The sequence below is a fragment of the Molossus molossus genome, unplaced genomic scaffold (assembly GCF_014108415.1).
Source record: "Molossus molossus isolate mMolMol1 unplaced genomic scaffold, mMolMol1.p scaffold_m16_p_4, whole genome shotgun sequence".
Lineage (NCBI taxonomy): Eukaryota > Metazoa > Chordata > Mammalia > Chiroptera > Molossidae > Molossus > Molossus molossus.
This window is the reverse complement of record NW_023425377.1, coordinates 13,808,595-13,828,668: the sequence shown is the minus strand read 5'-3', so window position 1 is coordinate 13,828,668 and position 20,074 is coordinate 13,808,595. Positions and strand designations below refer to the sequence as shown.

General features: G+C 40.3%; 1 protein-coding gene across 1 annotated transcript in view; it reads left to right on the top strand.

The window, feature by feature from the left end:
* GABRA1 (gamma-aminobutyric acid type A receptor subunit alpha1) overlaps positions 1–20,074 on the top strand; it is a 58,177-nt gene that overhangs the window by 6,168 nt on the left and 31,935 nt on the right. The window contains exon 4 of the mRNA XM_036241637.1: positions 13,608–13,675. Within this exon, the coding sequence (XP_036097530.1) occupies positions 13,608–13,675 (68 nt within the window). The remainder of the gene's footprint in view (positions 1–13,607; positions 13,676–20,074) is intronic.

The following is a 20,074-nucleotide window of genomic DNA, read 5'->3' as shown; positions in this document are numbered from 1 at the left end:
TTACTATGAAAGCCTGGCTTCCCCTCTAAATGGTAAAGTCATAAAAATGGCAGCATGTAGTTTAATGATGAAGCCTATTTTTAATAGATTGCTCAAATTAATTGGATTTACCATGGTCATTCCATGTACATATCCTTATGCAGTAAAAGGCAGATACAAACTTATAGTGACATGCAAGGTACGTTACTTTACTGGACAGAGAAAAGTGGGGGTGATATTCTTCCTTCCAGGCTAAAGAGTACATCTCTCTCGTTCGGCTTTGCTGCGCGTGCCCCGAACTCAAGTAGGATACCTCTGAATCCACTGCTCTAAATGTTTCTTTCAGAACGTTATTGATTGATCCACTATTTTGCATTTGGTGACCTCCACCTCTGAGATGAAAGGTGAATAAGATAGATGGTAGTGTTTTTTAATAAACCATGCATTCAAACTTAAAACCTTATTTTCTGAAGTAGAAAAAAAATGTATTTTTCTTTATATTGGTATTGTTAATTGGGTATACTAATAAATTTTAATTATAACCAATTACAATTACTTGCTTATACTAATACATTGCTGCTCAGGAAGGAGAGAGCACCGAATAATGCAATATTTATAATAAAAAACGTAAATAGTGTTAGATACTACACACTTACTTGAATAACCCTTGAATAAGATAATCAACATATCTTATTTTGTTAAACAAAGACTAATGAAGCCCAAACAAAATATTGATCTCAGAGTGAAACAAATGAAGCAAGGAAATAAGTTAACAGCCAAAATCACACAGAAAACCGAGGACAGAATCTAGGATTCCCGACCACTGCTCGCTCTGCACCTTCTCCAAAGAAGTTGTGGAAACTATTTATTAACAATATTGAAATTACAATTAAATGGCAATATTAGAGTCATCTCTTTTCCATTTAGACAGCAAAGATATGCAAACAATACGAAGCTTAAGAGTTCAAGATGTGATTTTAAAACTGAAGGGCAACATGGATTTTGGAGTTAATTTTTTTTATACTTTGGGTAATGTCATTACCCGGATGTGGTTCATGGGTCTGTTTTGAGGCTGCTAAATGCCGTTAGAGTCTCAGAGGTTGAAGAGAAACTGCTTTGTCAAAGGCACGAGTCAAATATACTCAAAAGGCTTGCCACATGTCCTTTCTTAACAATTTCACACATTAATTCTAGGACATGCTATACACATTCCTTGGCGTTTGTATTCCACCCAATTTTCCTTACTATGTTCTTTTATTTATTTTTTTATCCTCACCCAAGGACTTTTTTCCATTTTTGTTCAGTTAGAGTGAGAGGAAGAGAGAGAGAGAGAGAGAGAGAGAGAGAAACATCGACGTGAAAGGGACACATCAAGTGGCTGCTGCCCGCCCGACCCCAACCAGGGCCAGAGACAAACTGCAACCAAGTTACGTGCCCTTAGCGGGAACCAAACCCCTGTCTCTCTGAACTGCGGGCTGATGCTCTCACCACTGAGCCAAACCAGCCAGGGCTCTTACTATGTTCTTAGGAAAAAAATCTTAAGAGTACAAAATGTATGCTCACAAAATAGAATACATAATGGGATATATAATGTATTAATATAATGTCTGTGTATATCTAAGCATCTGAATTGGTTTCAGGAAAACTGTTCCTGATTCTTAAAATTGGAAACCAATAAGAAAGACTGCAGGTAGGGGAGGAATACCCAAAAAGAAGAAACAGTCAGGATAGTGACATCACTTTTAAAAAGCAAGATCTTCTGATAGGCATCTGATCTCCTTCCTACCCTGTGCGTGAACCCTTACACAATCAGCAGAAATTTATAACACATCTAGAAAACTTGGTCATTATTCTAGTTTAAGAAATCCATTTACTATTTTTACATGTGAATATGTATATTCTTTCTAAGCTCTATACAAAGTTTTCCATTTGTTAAAGAATTTTACACACACACACTCTCACACTCCCCTTCTATGAGCAGAAATAACCATATTAATTCATAATGCAACATTATTATTTCGGTATAATTAATCTTTATTACCTATTTAATCCCTCAAAATAACAAAAACAGACATGTATTTAAGAAAGAGAAATTGGTAGTTGGCCAAAAATAGTCAAGGTATGTTCTTCTTAATTCAAACGGGTAAAATATGCTATGGTAATAGCAAATTCAGGGACTCGGGACAACTGAAAAGAATGAATGTCGTTTCATCTTTACTAAAGATGATTTTTCCAATATTTATGGTTCCTGGAAACAATGATTTTTAAGGATATAAGAAACATTAAAAAATTTAAAAGTACTCAAACATGTTCCTCTACTTCTATTTTATGTATCATCCTGAACTGTATTACAATTCAGTCTGATGGATATGAGACTGAAGAAAACTTCAATAATAATGACTAATTAATTTTTATAATTTTTCTGGAGTGTATTTTTTAGCCTTAAGGGGTTTGATGTTATCTGTTTAATACATATATCTCCAGAGTTATTAAAATTTTAAAATACATTTTGAGAATGTCTGTGTTTTGAAAACTACTCTTTAAAATATTAAATATTGGTTGTAGATTTTAAAAAAAAACCATAATCAGCTACAGAATTAGAGAAAAATGTTAATGCCATTATTTCTGGATGCTATGAACTGAAATGATGTAACACATATTTCTCTGCAGAATCATTTCATTTCATTTCTTTACCACAGATTTCTGGTAGGTTAAGAATGACATACATTCCAGCAGCTCTCCATTGCAAAAATGGACCTTAGGGAAAAGCAAAACAAAAAACTTCCCGTTTGCTTTCAGATGCAAAGACCATGTATAGGAAATGCTTGAAAGACTGTCATTGGTTTATCGGGAGGTAAACTCCTCTTAGTAGGTTTATGATCACGGCTGAGATCATCTACTCTTGCAAAAGTCTGGTCTTATAAAAATAACATTTTGCAGAAGGCAGGGATATTTTGTTCCGAATGCCCTCAGAAAATATAAAAATGTGACAAGCTAAGACTTGAGACGAATGTAAGAAACTCTTGTGTGTGCAGATTCATTGTTTTGCAGAAGCACACACCGCACTAGAAGGGTGGCGCTGCTCTGGAGATATACACACTGGGTCCAACGTCTAAGAAACAAAGTATTTAAACTGGTGCATCTAGAGGACAGCAACCAGTTTACAGACATTATAACACTTTTAAAAGGCTACCCTTTCAAGGCTAAGAGCAATGCTGAGAAAACGAAAATAAAAGGATAACATATAAAAGAGATATCCCGGAAGGGACTTTTTGTTTGAGATAGAAGAGATAAAAGGAATAGAATGTGTAGAATTATAATGATTTAATGTACTCTATTCAGGAACGTAAAGAGAAAAATCAGTTGACTTTGTTCATAGTTTAAGTACAAAGTAAATGAAGAAACCTTTCAAATTTCAAGGTTTGCACGAACTTGAATTGAAATAACCAGTAGCCAACAAATACAAACCAAAATTGTCATGAATTGTGGAATTGGTGTGGAGGTCTGCTTCCTTCTTGCAAAGAGGCTGGGGAATGTGTTTGAAAGGTGCTTGCTTAAAACATGGGCAGTATAGAAGAACATCAAGGCTGTGGAAAGGGTGAAGGGGAAAGCCAGAAGGAATGGCGAGACAGGAAAGAAGAGGTTAGAGGAGAAAGGAGAGCAAAAGAGGGGACTGGAAATAAGAAGCCAGCAGAGAGGGGAGCGAGAGGGGTAGAGAAGGTCAGGGGAGCAGCGTGAAGAAGTGGCGAAGGAGAAGGAGCTGTGTTATGAGTGTTCCTTGATGAATCAGGGTTCCTCTTTTCATTTACATCAGGACGAAACTAAACACTTTTCTGAGATGCATTTTCCCAAGTGTCTCCTTGTTGACTGTGATTATTAAAACTAAAGAAACCAGAATTCTCTCCAACGATCTAAAAAATAAAAAAATGCTCCTGCTGCATGATACCCATATGGTTGGATTCCACCACCATCATTATGCCCCTAACCCCCGCACCCTGGGATCAGTTTTAATGACAAGTAATGCCCTTCCAGTGACTTTCTTTACATTCCCTGTTGCCCCACCATATATATACAGGTAATACTTTATGGATGATATGACAGAATCACGGGGTAAGGCCAGGTTAGTGACATACAGGGTAGTGTCTGGGACATGCCACCAGGCTGAGAGTTTACTTCCCTCCTGTATACAGGATCATCCTCACACATCTAATTTACAAAAGAATTTTTCTTCTATAAACACGTTTATTTCACTCCTTGGAAAACAAATTAGGGCAAAACCCATTTTTAAATGGAAGTCAACCAGGACAATGCCAAAGATGTGAGATCTTGGTTGAGTCACATTTTAAAGGAATTACAGAACTTTTCACCCTCTCACTCCCTGCTAATAGTATTTCCTAAAAATAATTGTCATAATTTCTAAATACTGCCTTAACTTTAATCTCAATAAATAATGTATAGGATGATGGATACCTCTCAAATATTTTATTATCAGACTATATAGATAAAGAAGGCAAAGGAAAGAGATAAATGAGCACCATCTTGTAACAAACGCAGGTGGATGACAGAAGTAGATATAAGGGAGGTCGGACTATAGGTAGAAGAATGGACTTTATTTATCCCTAGTTAACATACATTTAGTTAATATTTTCTTCTTTTTCCTTAAGTGTTATAGATGTTGGTTTTTGTTTTGTTTTAGATTTTACTTAATTGGAGCTATCAGCTAGATGAGTATTTGCAATCAGAGTGTAACTAGAGTTTTCTCTCAAGGTATTTCAGCACTAAAAAGTTATTTAACACACAATCTCTGCCTCAAGCAAGCATTCTCCTTCTTTTCATAATTTTGGATTTTTTTATGCCCGTGTAATACCTTTCAGACTTCTTTTAACTCAATTATTGCAAGAGATCTCAGCTGTGAGATTTAAACATCTCCATCTAAGGAAGATGACCGGGTTGGATATGCATGTAGCTGGCCAGGCTCCTTGGGGAGCCAGCTTAGGATGTTGGCCTTTGTGTCTTTATGTCAAGATATGTGAAAGTGGAACACTAAGTGCTGTGGGAAAACTGGATTAACTCCAATTTCAAATAGTTTGCAATTTTGTAAAGTTTAGATTACTAAGGGAAAGAGAAAGCAGTATAGGTTAATATTTTTAAAAATTCAGCTTTGTTCTATCTCAAGATTATAAGGTATCTGATATTCATGTGATCTTTTATTCTGTTTTGTATTCTGAGTGATGTTGAGATTAGCGGCAACCATTTTATTCATGTTCAACTGAAGATAAACCACATATTTTGTATTTATTCTGAAAAGCTAGAATTTCAAAACGTTAGAGGACGACATTTCTGTCACAATGCAACAGTTTTTGATAAAATGAAAAAGATTCTAAAATATTGACAATATCAAAAACAAATTTTAAAAAGTCAGAGTTATGCAATATTCGTTGTTGTTGTTATATTTACTTTCTCAGATAATGGCTCTTAGTGTTATCTCTTGAAATTCTCCTCTGGATCCCTTCTTTTCGAATTGGCTGTCATTTTATCTGGTGCTTTTAATGCAAGGTGTGTGGCAGATGCTGACTTTGGCATCATGCAATCTATTTCCACAGAAATCGTATATCCAGACCTTCCATAATTCAGTTGAATTTCAGTGAAAAAGCAGTTACCTAAACCCAAGAGGAGCTGTTAAAATGAACAGAGAGCACCTCTTAACCTTTCCTGACTGACATGGGCAGTCAGCTCATGAAGCCAGCTTGTCTAATGAATCCAACCAAATACCCAAAGGAATGTTCGAGCATGCTTAGAAACTTCCTACTCTCACCTCTTCTTGGTGTATATAAATCATCTACCACTTCAGTGCCAAGAATTTCCGCAGATAAAATGACGCCCTAGAGACTACGCGCACCTTATAAAGGCCAAATGATTAGCAAACGGCTGCAGTTGGTCTTGTGTGTGCGTGTGTGCCGTTACTTTTGACCTTTCATGTAGTTTCATTTCCCATCTTCTTTCTAGAAACAATGTCAAAATTTTTTGCTATAGATGATTCATTTTTTTCAGATAAAATCTGGATTCTTTATTTGAAAAATAATGTTGGAGTGTTTTTCAGATGAGAATCTCTTTATTAATAGTCTCGTATGCTGCCACTTTGGAAAAGTTAAGAGGGGGCAAAATCCTAAGTGCATGCCACCTCCCTCCAACATTGTTATATTATTCTTCTCATATAACTAAAATGGGGAAAAGAAGTATCTTACCTCAAAGCAACTGCAGGTTATACTATTCTGATCAAGACTTACAATGACCGAAAGAACCCACTCCTCCAACACAGCGCTCAGACTCTTCTCTAAAGGTCAGCCCTCTCTCAAGAGAAACTACCATCACGTAACGAAGGAAGGAGGGAATTTCTCAGTGGAATTGAGATAAATGTCTGCCATAATAAAATTTACTTTCTTCCCGGGAGTTGCTTGTATCATCTGAGTTCTTGAAATGCAAAAGCCACCAAGGATCAGGGACTATTTAGACACCTTGAACTGTGAGTCTCTCCCCTCTCTGCATCTTTAGTAGCTGAACACATGAAAAATTAAGTAGCACTACTTACCAACTAGGGAAACTTGCCAACTATTCTAAAGAATTGAGGAATGCAAATGAAGGATGTTCCATAAAGATCTCAGGGAGCTGAAACATTGTCCAGTGCAGGAGTACACGTTGATATTTATGGAGGGAGCCCAGGATATTTTCAATTTCCAAACAGGATATTTTCAAATTCCAAACAGAACGATTTCAAAGTGAAATGTAAAGATATGCTTTATTATGATGACTAATGTTAGTCCATTTAGTCTCCATATAGTGACTGGCTCCATGAATTAACAGACCACAAAGTAGCTTAAAGGAGGTAGTAAATCTCCTTCATAAACTACAAGTCCGTGGAATTAGACATAATAAATATTGCTCTGTGTTCCTCAGTAGACAGCATTTCCAGTGAAAATATGGCCAATGCCATATTAAATAAGTTGTTGTGATAGGCATTTCTAATAAAACACCACCTATAGTTCTTCGCTGTTGATATCCCCGCCTCTTTTTTAAAAACACTCTTACAATCCATTATTCACACAGTATTAGCTAGCTTCCTAAACTGCGAGAGACATACTTTCACTTTGTTACCCAAAGATTTCTTTTTGCTTTAGAAGAAAGGTCAGTGCTTAGAGAAATGCTCACAGATCTTTAGCATCTGTGGCCCTAGTTGCCACTAGAGTGTCATCTTGTACCATGATCATCAGCAACACCAGGCTCCAGACATATTAAATTGTATTGATTTTATTATAATTGATTTTTGAGAGGGAGGAAAAAGAGAGGGAGGGAGAGAGGAGGAGAGAAGGAAAGAGAGAAAGAGAGAGAGAGAGAGAGACATGAATTCCAGAGAGAAACATGGATTAGTTGCCTCCCACACATGTCCTCACTGGGACTGAACCCGAAACCTGGGTATGTGCCCTGACTGGGTATTAAACCAGCAACCCTTGGGCACATGGAACAACACTCAACCAACTGAGCCACACCAGCAAGGGCAAACTTTGTTTATTAAACAGAACACACTGACCTTGAATCTTGTTCTTCCTCTTCTTGATAAAATCTTTCCCTGCATCTGCCCAACCCTGAAATTTCTCATCTTTCAGGTCTCTGCTTAAAGTCATCTCTTCAAAAGACACTTTTTTTTTTTTTTCAGAGAATTCCCAATAATCTGAAATTAGTATAACTTGTATGTGTTTGTACATAACAATACATTGAATACCTATCTGTTTGTCTAATCTATGCTCCTGCTCGATCTAAAACATATTTTCCCAAAGACTATGAACTATGCTACAAAAGAACGAGAACATTTGCACTTTTTTGAGCAATGTATTAGTTCCCTGGAACAGTACCCACCTGGCATACAGGAAATGCTAAGCAAACATTTGTTGACAAATTTAATGTACCCAACAAAGACACCTCCCAGTGTTTCCGGCATCACAGTCGTCTGTGACCCTCACCCACTGCAAGGCAGTCAATGTGCAGGTATTATTTTTTCATTGAAAAAGTGAGCAGCCAGGCTCAGAGAGGTGAGAGAGTAGTACCCAACGTCAGGCCGCTTGTTCTCCAGAAAACCACAGCTAAAATCTCAGGGTTTTGACTCTTAATCCAACGTGCCTACTGCTCACTATACTCCCCAGCTTTCCTCATTTTGACCCCAAACACTAATCATCTTTTTGAATTATTACTGCGAATTATCACTGTTATTCAATACTTAGCAGGATATCAACATTGTGAGAAATCCCCCAGAAGAACAGATCTACTGCTGCCTTAGCAGAGTATATAATACAGTGTATGTATGTATCCGTGTGTGTGTGTGTGTGTGTGTGTGTGTATGTTACATATATAAACATATCTTTGCAGGGTGTGCTTATTCAAAGACTGATTTTAATTGATTTATTTATCCTAAAAACCTTATTTATATTGATGAACTATTGGAAGATATTCCCTAAACACTGTAAGAAGAATAATCATCATCAAATCCTATTTTACGTAACTATCCCATGTTTGTCCCTTGAAAATGTGAACATGTATATACATTTAAAGAATCTGTTGACTTTGTTTACATTGGACAGTGCAGGATTATTATGAAGAAATTATTTGATTGAAAAAAATGCTGATTAATCTTTCCTTTTAACATGTCTTCCTAGTTATTTTAAATAATTTTCATTTTTCAGACTATTTCTTAGTTAGGTAAGGGGTTCATTCATGTTTAACTTTGGCTAGGTGTATTATCATTCTAGCTGAACTTCATCAGAAGTTTCTGACTCATGTTGTATGCTCTTAAACAGAGTATTTTGAAGGATAAATATATCTTTAAAAAATTTTTTTCTTTATTGACTTTAGAGAGAGAGTAAGGGAGAGGGAGAGGGAGAGAGGGAGAGGGAGAGGGAGGGAGAGAGAGAGAGAGAGAGAGAGAGAGAGAGAGAGAGAGAGAGAACATCAATTGGCCACCCTTACATGTCCTCCTCTGAACATCGGGCCCACAACTGGGCATGTGCCCTGACCGGGAATCAGACTGGCGACCTCTTGGTGCATGGGTTGATGCTCAACCACTGAGCCACACAGGCTGGGGAAGGATAGATACACTGTATCTTTCCCTCATGTAATCCACAGAAAGGCTTGGAGTACTTTCTAGGTATTTCTACTAACACTTTAGAGCCCAGCACTAAGTCAATAGAGGCTGGCATTAGAGCAGATGATTCAGATTCTAATGTTCCAGTGCTCCTCAGATAATAAATAGTTTACATAAATACATCCCCTCCTCCCACCCCACGCAGATTCCAACCTGAAGCGGAGAGGAGGAGATGACTGAATTTCCCCAGAAACGGGGAAAATAATGTACTTCCACCATTTCCCTAGATCTCAGTCAGAGAACACGCAGACCAGCCCCTCTTCTGTTTCAGCCTGATCCCGAACCTGCAGAGGTCTGGGTTTCAGAACCCCATTTCTTTCCCAGAAAGCGAGTTAGCCACTGTTTGCCATCTGAAGTTCACCACAACAAGCCTCTGGCTACCTTAAAACTTTGCACTCCAGATTATAAACTTTGCGCTCCAGATTATAAACTTTGCACTCCAGATTATAAACTTTGCGCTCCAGATTATAAGCTTTGCGCTCCAGATTATAAGCTTTGCGCTCCAGATTATAACCCTTCTGTCTTAAAGCAGCAGCACTCCACGCACCACTCAGGGACTTGCCCGTGAGCGACAGTGAAAGACGGACATTTGGTCCAGGGAGTCTGTTCCTTGTCACTGGCGCTGCACTCGGTGGGAACGTGGTTTGAGGGTAACCATTAAGCATATCTTTGAATAGAAACAAAATAGGGAAATACATCAAGATATTAAGAGGGTATTTATGTGGAGGGTGGTATTCCATGAAATGTTTATTTTTTTCATGTTTTTCTGAAATTTCCAACTTTATACTATACAGACATATTTTTAAAACTTTATTATTTATTTCTTAATAAACAATAGGATGTATTATATTGGCCTCATGCTTACCCTAAAGCTTTTATAATTTTTTTTTAAATCCTTACCCGAGAATATTTTCCATTTATTTTCAGATAGAGTGGGAGGAAGGGAGGGAGTGGGAGGGGGGGGGAGAGAGAGAGAGAGAGAGAGAGAGGGAGAGAGAGAGAGAGAACATTGGTGTGAGAGAGACACATTGATTGGCTGCCTCCCTCACGACCCTGACCGGAATCCAACCACCACCGAGGTGTGTGCCCTTGACCCGAATGGAACCCTTGACTCCTTGGTCCGCGGCTGACCCTCTAACCCTGAGCCAAACCAGCCAGCGTTGTAACTTATTTTAGAGTAGCATTGCCTAATCAGTTTGAAAAAACACGCAGATACACAAAGTTGAGCACATTTATTTAAAATATAATTTCTTAGAGACACTGGATGGTAACTAACATGCGTGATGAATTTCCGACGCTTACGGAGCAGGCGGAGTTTCCCGGCGATGGAAACCTTCCTTTCCACCGGACACCCACTGAGCTGACAAGTCAGAGCCCTGAGCATGCGGTCAAGGAAATCTATCAGGAAGGAAAGTGCAGGAAGCAGTGGCTATCCTCCTCCGAGGACCCGTCCCCACCGCTAGATGGTAGCCCGGATTTCACTGCGCGGCCGCAGCGTCTCCCTCCTCCAAACCATCACTCCCACCGTCCCGCAGGCGGCCCTCAGTTCGGGGACTTGGACATGTTGCCACCTTAGTGTAGGGTTTGTGAATATGTTCGGAGGAGAAAGAGGATAAGCAGCAACACTCAGAATGTCTCTAAGGACAGCTGTAGGATCGCGGTGCATGGAGAGAGGGACCGTGGAGAGACGCGTGAGGGGAGGGGTCTTGGTCAGGTACATGCCTCGGGATATTACAATGGTGAGTTTTGGGAGATCTTGGAGGGAGGTGGCTAGTAAGAATTAAGATGAAGCATTGGAAGATGATGGTGTGATAAATACACACAGGGGCAAGGATAGATCAAAGAACAGAGAAACAGACTTTGAAAATGTGGTTATAGCCATTGAGGTGACCTGCTTCCCATTTCTGCCTAATCCCTACATGGCCCAGTAACAACTTTGGCAACAAATGTATGTAATTTAGCCGTGTTTTATGTTTTATTTGAATGGTACAGTAATCTTTACAAATGGGCTTCTTGGCCTTTATAATTTGTTGCTTATATAGAAAGCTAAAAACAGCAGAGGGCAATAGCACATCCACTTGGCAAGTGGCTGTCTCATCTTCAGAGCACTTTATCATGCTAGAGAAAACAGACGGGTTGCTCCGAAAACATCTGGTAAGCCAAGTTTTGTAAAGCTAGCTACTGTAGGGAAATGCCTTGCAGTGCAGAAAGTTTACCCTCCCCGTACTCAAGAAGTCGGTACTAGAGACAAAGGAGACCAGGAGAGCTGCCCCAGGCTGCCCAGCACAGACAGGGGTTCATATACTTCCCAAATGAGCATGCATTTAATGATAGATCCCTGCTAATCAAAGTAAAAGAGTGGATATAAATTTTTTAATTGATTTTAGAGAGAGAGGAAGGAGAAAGAGAGAGAGAGATAGAAACATCGATTGGCTGCCTCCTGCATGCTTCCCCCTGGGGATCGGGCCCACAACCTGGGCATGTGCCCTGACTGGGAATCGAACCAGCGACCTCTTGGTGCCTGGGTTGATGCTCAACCACTGAGCCACACCGGCCGGGCAAGAGTGGATATAATTTTAATTCCATAGATGTCCCTCAGATTTTTAAGAGGTTCACCATAAGGTTTTCAGTTTGTAACCTGGAGAGAAATAAAAATCAACCGCAGAAACAAAGGACTGCTTGAAGGGGCCTGCAAGCATGGGAGCCCACGTGAGGGGCAAGCGGCTGACACAGCAGACTGACTGCTGAGAGCTGAGAGCTGTCCGGCCCTCAAAGCTACACAGGTGGTGCAGAAATGTTAAAACTGAGGTCGGAAGTGAGTTCTAAAAACACAACTCTACTTAGTGTCTTGAACTATATCCTCCATTTTGAAGTTTTTTAAGAATAAACCCCAGATAATTCTGATGTCGACTGGCTCTTAAGCATTTTGGAGCCAAATTGTTTGCAAAATCAAACCAATATATATTGCATTGGTTATTGAAGGGACTATCTCTACCTCCAAATCATTATATATATATATATATATTTTTTTTTTCTTTATTGATTTTAGAGAGAGAGGAAGGGAGAGGGAAAGAGAGAGAGAAACATCGATGAGAGAGAACATTGATCAGCTGCCTCCTGCACGCCCCCCACTGGGGATTTGGCCCAAAATCTGGGCATGTGCCCTGACCAGGATTCGAACTGGCAACCTCCTAGTGCATGGGTCGACACTCAACCAGTGAGCCACACTGGCCAAGCTACCTCCAAATTATTTTATATTTTGAAGTACACATTATTTGTACTATATAATGACTTCTTTGAAAGAAATTTAGTCTGAGAGTACTAATGGTTTAAAAGTGAATTGTACAGGGATAAAATTGATATTCAAAAAAAATTTATTATTGCATAAATCGGATCACTACTTTAATGTCCTATACCAAAGATACGTGCCCCTATAAATGAAATGAATTGCTTAATATGCTGAGCTGTTATTTCTCAGAGCTAAAGCTGAAAATTACAAAGTCATCTGTTTTCTTTTCTTTTTTTTTTTATCCTCACCCGAGGACATTTTTCCATTTTTTTATTCAATCAGAGCGGGAGGGAGAGAGAGGAAGAGAGACACATCAACGTGAAAGGGACACATTGAGTGGCTGCCACCCACACAACCCCAACTGGGGCTGGGGACAAACTGCAACCAAGGTATGTGCCCTTAGTAGGAACCGAACCCGGGTCTCTCTGGAATGCGGGCCAACACTCCAATCGCTGAGCCAAACCAGTCAGGGCTATAATATGTTTTATTGTCTGATATATAAGCCTCAGAAACCAATAAAATAAAATCACATTGAACTTCAAATGGAATCTATTAAATGAATTTTTCTGTGCCCTAATATGTTCTTTTCATGCTCAAAATTGAAGATATTTACATGGCTTGTCAGATTTTTCCAGGAGTAATTTGGGTAATTCAGTTATGATTTAGTGACAGAAAGCAATCGTTTATAAAACATACTCTTGAGCCCATAAAGGGTTACTAAAGCTTGCTACCATGCGGTCCGTACTTCCCCAGAGCAGCCTAAATACCCAAAGGATCTGGAGAGCTGGGTAAGAATATTGAAGCTTACACCACGCCCATAGGCCAACACATTTTTATTACCATGTGAAATGCCTTTGGTATCATTTAGGAAAGTGTGTCCATTCTCGAAGAATTCATTAAGCAGCAGCTGACATCTCCATAAAGTTTCTACCTCGCAAAGTAGCATATTTAGGGTCTGTTCACCATTGAAAAATATTAACTGTGAAATTTCATGTGTAAGCAGTCAGGTATCAGGAATCCACAGTGGACCAATTTCAGAAATAGCTAATCAAAGCCAATAACCGTCCCATTCGGGTGTGAGTGTGCGGTGGTGAGATCCAACAAGGGCTGCTGGTAGACATTCACGGTCCCAATTTTCTGCTTCACCAGAGCGGGTCACGGAAGTGAAGACCGACATCTTCGTCACCAGTTTCGGACCCGTTTCGGACCACGATATGGTACGTGACACTGCATTTTTGGCTTTCTTGGGATATTTTCTAAATTTACTTTTTGAAAGAAAAATACAAATGAAGTATGTAGGGAACCACTTGAAATAGCTTGGCGATATCTTTGGGTCTCTCTGTGTGTATAATATGTAATATATGACGTTCACATAATATTTATATAGTAGAAAGTACCCAGTTGCTCCCCATGCCAAGACTATTTGTGGGTAACAATCACCGCGGTCCTCTTTCTCTCTGTCCCTGAAATGACCCCTTTGCCTTGGTTTGTGTTCTGGGGGCCAAACGGCGTGAGTAGGAGTTATCTCCCGTTTTAGTTAGGAGGACATGTTGACGATATGGTATGTGACACTGCATTTTTGGCTTTCTTGGGATATTTTCTAAATTTACTTTTTGAAAGAAAAATACAAATGAAGTATGTAGGGAACCACTTGAAATAGCTTGGCGATATCTTTGGGTCTCTCATCCACTCCAAGGATGCTAGGAGTCTGAAGAGCCAGCACTATTGCCGAATCGCCGTAAGTATCATGATTTCTGAATTACATTTGGCTAAAAAGGGGACGTGAGTATAAAATCTGAATGAATACTTGACCAGAATTCGACAGAGAAACAGTTAAAATATACCTGTAAGAAATAGTCAGCTTCATTACAAAAGACATTCATTAAATTATTACCAAGAGTGTGAATTAAATTAATACATACCTGTTTCAATGGTTAACACGAATCTCTCTTCCATCTGATGAGAACTGGCCCACCCACAGAGCTCTGCAGGTATTACGTGATATTTCCGAAGTCAAGACAGCCAAACTCCTGTATAGGCAAAAATCACAAGGAGGCCATAAAGATACATCATTATGAATATTTCAAAGCTGTGTTAATCAAATAGTACTTGTGAAATGCCATTTTGTAGACACCTTCTTAAAGTACTTCATAGCAGCTCAGACGATTGAGAATAAGTTATAGAAAATATCTACTTAGACCAGCATTTCCCAACGTGCGAACTTGCCAGTGCACCCACCTTGGCAGGCTGGAAACCTGACAGGCCCTGAGGTCAGGAAGCCTGTTTAACTTTACATCATCTAGTGTTTTTCAATTGCACTTGTCCCAAACCCTTTCTCTTCATGCAACACCTGTTGACACTTTGTAGAACGAATGCTCTGTGAGTCAAACGTTGGGAAATGCTGGGTCAGGGTAATCAAATACTTTAGATCTTAAAACAGGTTATAAAATGTACCAACAAGGCCAATTTGAGTCAGCGGAGCACATGAGAGACAGCAAGGTGGTGGGTAACAGGACAGACTTCTGAACCAGAATGCCTGGATTTATGACCCCAGCTCCTCCATTTCTAAAGATGTTTCCTTGAGTAATATCTTTCCGCCTCGGTTTCTTCATGTGCAAGATGGAAGTAATGATGATACTTCATGGGCTGATCCCAAGTATTAAGTAAATTTGTACATGAAAAGCACTTAAAAACTCTTGGCATATAATAAGCACTCAACGAATGCGAGCCATTATGACGGGAAGGAATGGAAATACGAAGTTAGCCACGTGGGACTGTGGATTTGCTCCTCTGGAGCCCAGTGGTCACTGTGGTCAGTCTGCAGACCCCTCTGTTGACGGCTGTGTGGTCTTCAGCATATTGCTCCTATGTGGCCTGCTCTCGGAGGACCTACTGTGACCCTCCCGGGTGGGAACCCAGTCTTCCCACAATACTATTCTCTCCAGCTACTTTTCGACTGAAAAACATTTCATACCCCAGTCAGGTTTAAGGTCACATTGAAACTCCTCTTCCTGTATTCCATACAACCCGTAAATGATTTTACCAACTTGTCCACTCTCAATGCTGACCCTTTACCTTAATAATGTGTGTGAGTGGGACAGTACCCCTTGGGGTAGCAGGACTAGCTCTAGGACTCAGGCTAGCCCACTCTCAGCAGCATGGCCTTGGGCAAATCGCTCAAGCTTGCAGTGAGTATATTATTATAATTACCCACTCCTATAAGACTGTTGGGGGTTTTAAATGAGATGTGTAACTAAAGTATCTATCGACAGTGCTCAGAAAATACTATATATTATCTTTGCCTCTGAACTCCGTATGTACCCTGCATGGACATTTCCTCTGTTCTGCACCCATCTAAATCCTCTACGTCCACAAAAGCCCAAATCAAGACCCAAATGCTTTATGAAACATTTTTTAATTAATCCAATGTCAAATTGACTTTCTCTTTCAGCATCCTAATCACATTTATTGACTGTAAGATACAATTTAACTTTTGGCTTCACATGTGGCACTGCTTTGTAAAATTATGTTTTTTACACACGTGTCTTGTTTTCCTCAAGGGATGCCAAAAAATATCAAAGACACATTTGTTTGTGTCAGTGCGTTGCTGCCTTACAATAAGTGCTGACCTTCTACTCAGTTGGTGATAGGTTTGAGAGTCTACATTATCTTTAAAAATTAAAGTCTTAAGGGACTCAATAAATAACTCTTTTCCAACCTGAGTTCCAAACCTTGGGAAAAATAAGACAATAAAGTAGGGAATATGGAATATGAGAAAATCACCTTTATTACTAAAAATGAAGACATTGTAGAAGGTGGCTTATCTCTGCAGAAAGGTGGGTTTTCAGAGTAAACATCAGGATCAACCCGACTGACCCCTCCAGTCAACAGGCAGTGTTGGCCTCCCTCTGCTAGAGTGTAGACTGTAGGTGTAACCCTGCTAGCACGCAGGAACACATGAAAACGTGTGTGTCTTAGGAACAGCCAGCATCCAAAATGGTAAAGACAAGAGGAAGATGCTGAGACAGGCAAGATTGATTTCCCTTCCAAATTTAACCATCAAATTACATTATTCCTCCCTCCCCTCTTCCCCCAATAGAAGAGGGTAAGGGAATGGAGAGTATTCAGGTGTCTTACACTGGTGAAGCTCTCTTCTAAACAATGGAAGCGTCGAGAGACGACATAAAATGAAACATTATAGACGTCACACTCTGACAATTATATTATTTCTAATAATAATAATAATAATAATAATAATAATAATAAATGGCTGCTCTGCCCCTGGCACCTAGCACGTTGCCCCACAGAGACTGGATGCCCAACAGAAGTTGTAAAAAGACAATGCCCAAATAAAGCCCTAGGCAATCAAAAACTTTTCTTTTAAAAAATATTCGTCATGCCTTTGAGTTATTGCTTCAGATTACCTGTGATTTAAGGAACCAAGGAGTATTTTGGTCTTAGACTAGAAGGACACAATAGGATTTCTGATATACCATTAAACCTGTGATTGGCATGAATTACTTCTCATACATGGCCTTTGGTCAAAGCTCAGCTAGGAAGAAGGGGAAGGGCATCTAAACCAATGATACTCCCTACTGCCTAAAACTCCGGAACCAGACAACATTTGAAATATTTTCTTGTAATTAAACTAGCCATAGGTCTGCAACTGACTTGCTAAGTGGGTAGTAGCAATTGAGCCTGCCCACTCTGAGAGATTAATCATGTAAACCACATTGTAGTAGAATTATGCATAAGATAGAGCAGTATGATTTAGAAGCTATCAAAATCAGAAGGCAGAATGACAAAGCTATTTTTTAAGGCCGGAAAAGCTCCGTAGTTTTTAAAGTGGGAACGAACAAAGTATCTAATTAATAACAACCATTCCAACACTCAACATTACTGAATGCTTACAATAGGGTAGGCACCATGCTACGGGTTTTATAGACCATTTCACCGAATCCTCATACCGAACATTTTAGCTAAGTATTCTCATTATCCACACTTCCTAGAGGACGAAGTGACCCAGCTAGGTAGCAACTTGAACCCAGACTGTCTGTCCCTAGAGACTCCGCAGCTCCCTAAGCATCTGACTTCAACTGGAATAGAAAATAAAATTAGGGCAACTCCTTCAGTTTGTTTTAAAAACCATTAATTAGCAATCAAACAGCACATCCCCAAGGCCCTAGGCTCTGACAGAAATATCCAGGCAGTACAATCCTACAGCCTGCTCTCCATGGTGCTGAAAATGTTGTAAATCAGCACACACACAGATGGCCGTGAGCAGTGCAGGCGGGAACACTTCATCACTACCCTTATTTAGGAACGTGACATGCTGTGTCCCAGTCTGCAACATGAGCCTCACACTCTCGAGGGACCTACTCGGTCGAACAGGTAACTTGGAAAGACTTGTCACTTGAGTGGTGGGGCTGGAACTTGTACCCTGGACAAATCCTTCCCGCGTGTCCAGACAGCCTTCTGTGGAGCGGAGACTCTCCTTCGCTCGGTGCTATGCTTGCTGTGATCACCTTCTCGCTTCCCCCCGGTTCTCTGTCCTACCACCCTTCCAAAGAAATGGCACTTTTTCATTCCCAGCCACATAAATCCGTGATAAATGCGTGTTCATAAAAATAAAATAATTAAACAGGAGACATATAATAACATCCAACATTTACTGAGAGCTTCCTGTGGTCCAGACATTCTGGCAAGCTGTTGACTTCTCAAAACGAACTTCTCAGAATGGGCAAGTGAGCCAAGTGAGTGAGCGAAGTGCAGCCCTCACCCCCATCAGGAAGCTGAGGTTTAGCGAAGGTAGAAGGTAGGAAAACGACCTCAGCCTGTTCAGCCAGCACAGATGATTCAGCTCGAGTTAGCAGGTTTAGAATTTATATTCGTGACCATAAGGCTCTGCCTTCTCCTCCCTCTTGTTCCAGTTTCTGCAAGAAGGGGCTCTGGCCCCCCTTGGTCTCTGAACTGTTACCATGGGGGCAAGGTCATGCTCTGCAGTAGCTGCTGGGAGCCACCTGCTGCTGCCATGGCAACACTGCAGGGCCAGTCCTCAGGACGGGGCGACCAAATAGTTACACTCTTGATGAGGCAGGGGCTGATCACTATCAACTCCTTTTATTTCAGTTTTCATTTCCACTTCTAACAGGGGGAAATGGAAATGAAAACATGTCTAGTTAGTTTGCTCCCTCTGTGTGTGTGTGCATGTGTGTGTGTGCGTGTGCACATTTATGTGACAAACACAATATTTGAGAAGAGAATATCTTAAATGAACTTGGACATTTCATTGTCTTCAATTAGCACCAGTAAGTAAAGCTGGTGGTAGACATGACATTCATGTAAATGTCTGAATTTTTTCAAGTTTTGACATATTTTTATTTTTTATTAATTAAAAACTTTTTTTCTTTATTGATGTTTAGAGAGAGAGTAAGGGAGAGGAAGAGAGAGATAAAAACATCAATGAGAGAGAACACTGACTGACCGCCTCCTGCATCCACCCCCCCCACACACACTGGGGATTGGGCCCACATGTGCCCTGATTGGGGATCTAACCGGAAAACTCTTGGTGCATGGGGTTGATGTTCAACCACTGAGCCACACCAGCTGGGCTTGACATTTTTTTCAATCCTCACCCTAGGATATTTTTCCATTTATCTTTAGACAGAGTAGGAAGAGGGGGGAGGAGAGAAAGAGAGAGGGAGAGAGAGAGAGAGAGAAACATCGATGTGAGAGAGACACGTTGACTGGCTGCCTCTTACACAACTCCGACCAGGGTTGGGGACAAACTGCAACCAAGGCATGTACCCTTGACTAGAATCGAACCTGAGACTCACTGGTCCATGGGCCAATGCTCTAACAACTGGGCAAAACCTGCCAGAGCTTGACATATTTTTTAAATCACTAAATTTTGTATAGATTTTTTCAAGGATTTGATAATAAATATATTTGAAGTTTATCCTACATTAACATTTATTTTCAGAAATACCCTTGGAACAAGCAAAAAAAAGGAACACAATTTTTAGATTCATGGGGATTCGGTCAGTTTAGACATCCCTGGAACCTGGATTTACAAGTGGCCATTCCCTCTGCTGGTAACCGGGCTAAAGTCATTCAGTTGGACAGAGAATAGAGCAGACATGGCTGAGTCCTGAATAATGGAAATATCCGCATTAGCATCTCCCTTTCTCACACACTGGCCTGTACAGAGACGAGAACATGCACAGTGTGGAGCAAATCCATGCCCTCCACCGCCCTGGCGAGCACTGGTACCCTGCACCACTTCCTGATGGAACCCCCCGGCTCCCTCCCCGTTTCTCTCCTCCGGAAAACACGATTCTCTGCCCATCCCACTCCTCCAAGAGTTTTTCTCACTGCATTCGAGTCAAACCACTCCTGCTTCTGCAGAATCGAACAGATGCTTAAACAAATGATTCGTGGTGCGTCGATTCCCACCTCATGTATCTCAGTGCCTCTCCTCTGACACTGCCAGACAAGAACAAGGGGACTTCTCTTGCCTACAAAGATAGGCTGGCATCATGTTACACTTTTTTAAAAAATAAAATTTAATTTAATTTTTTCCATCATCATTTATACCCTCTGTGCCCTCTCCCACT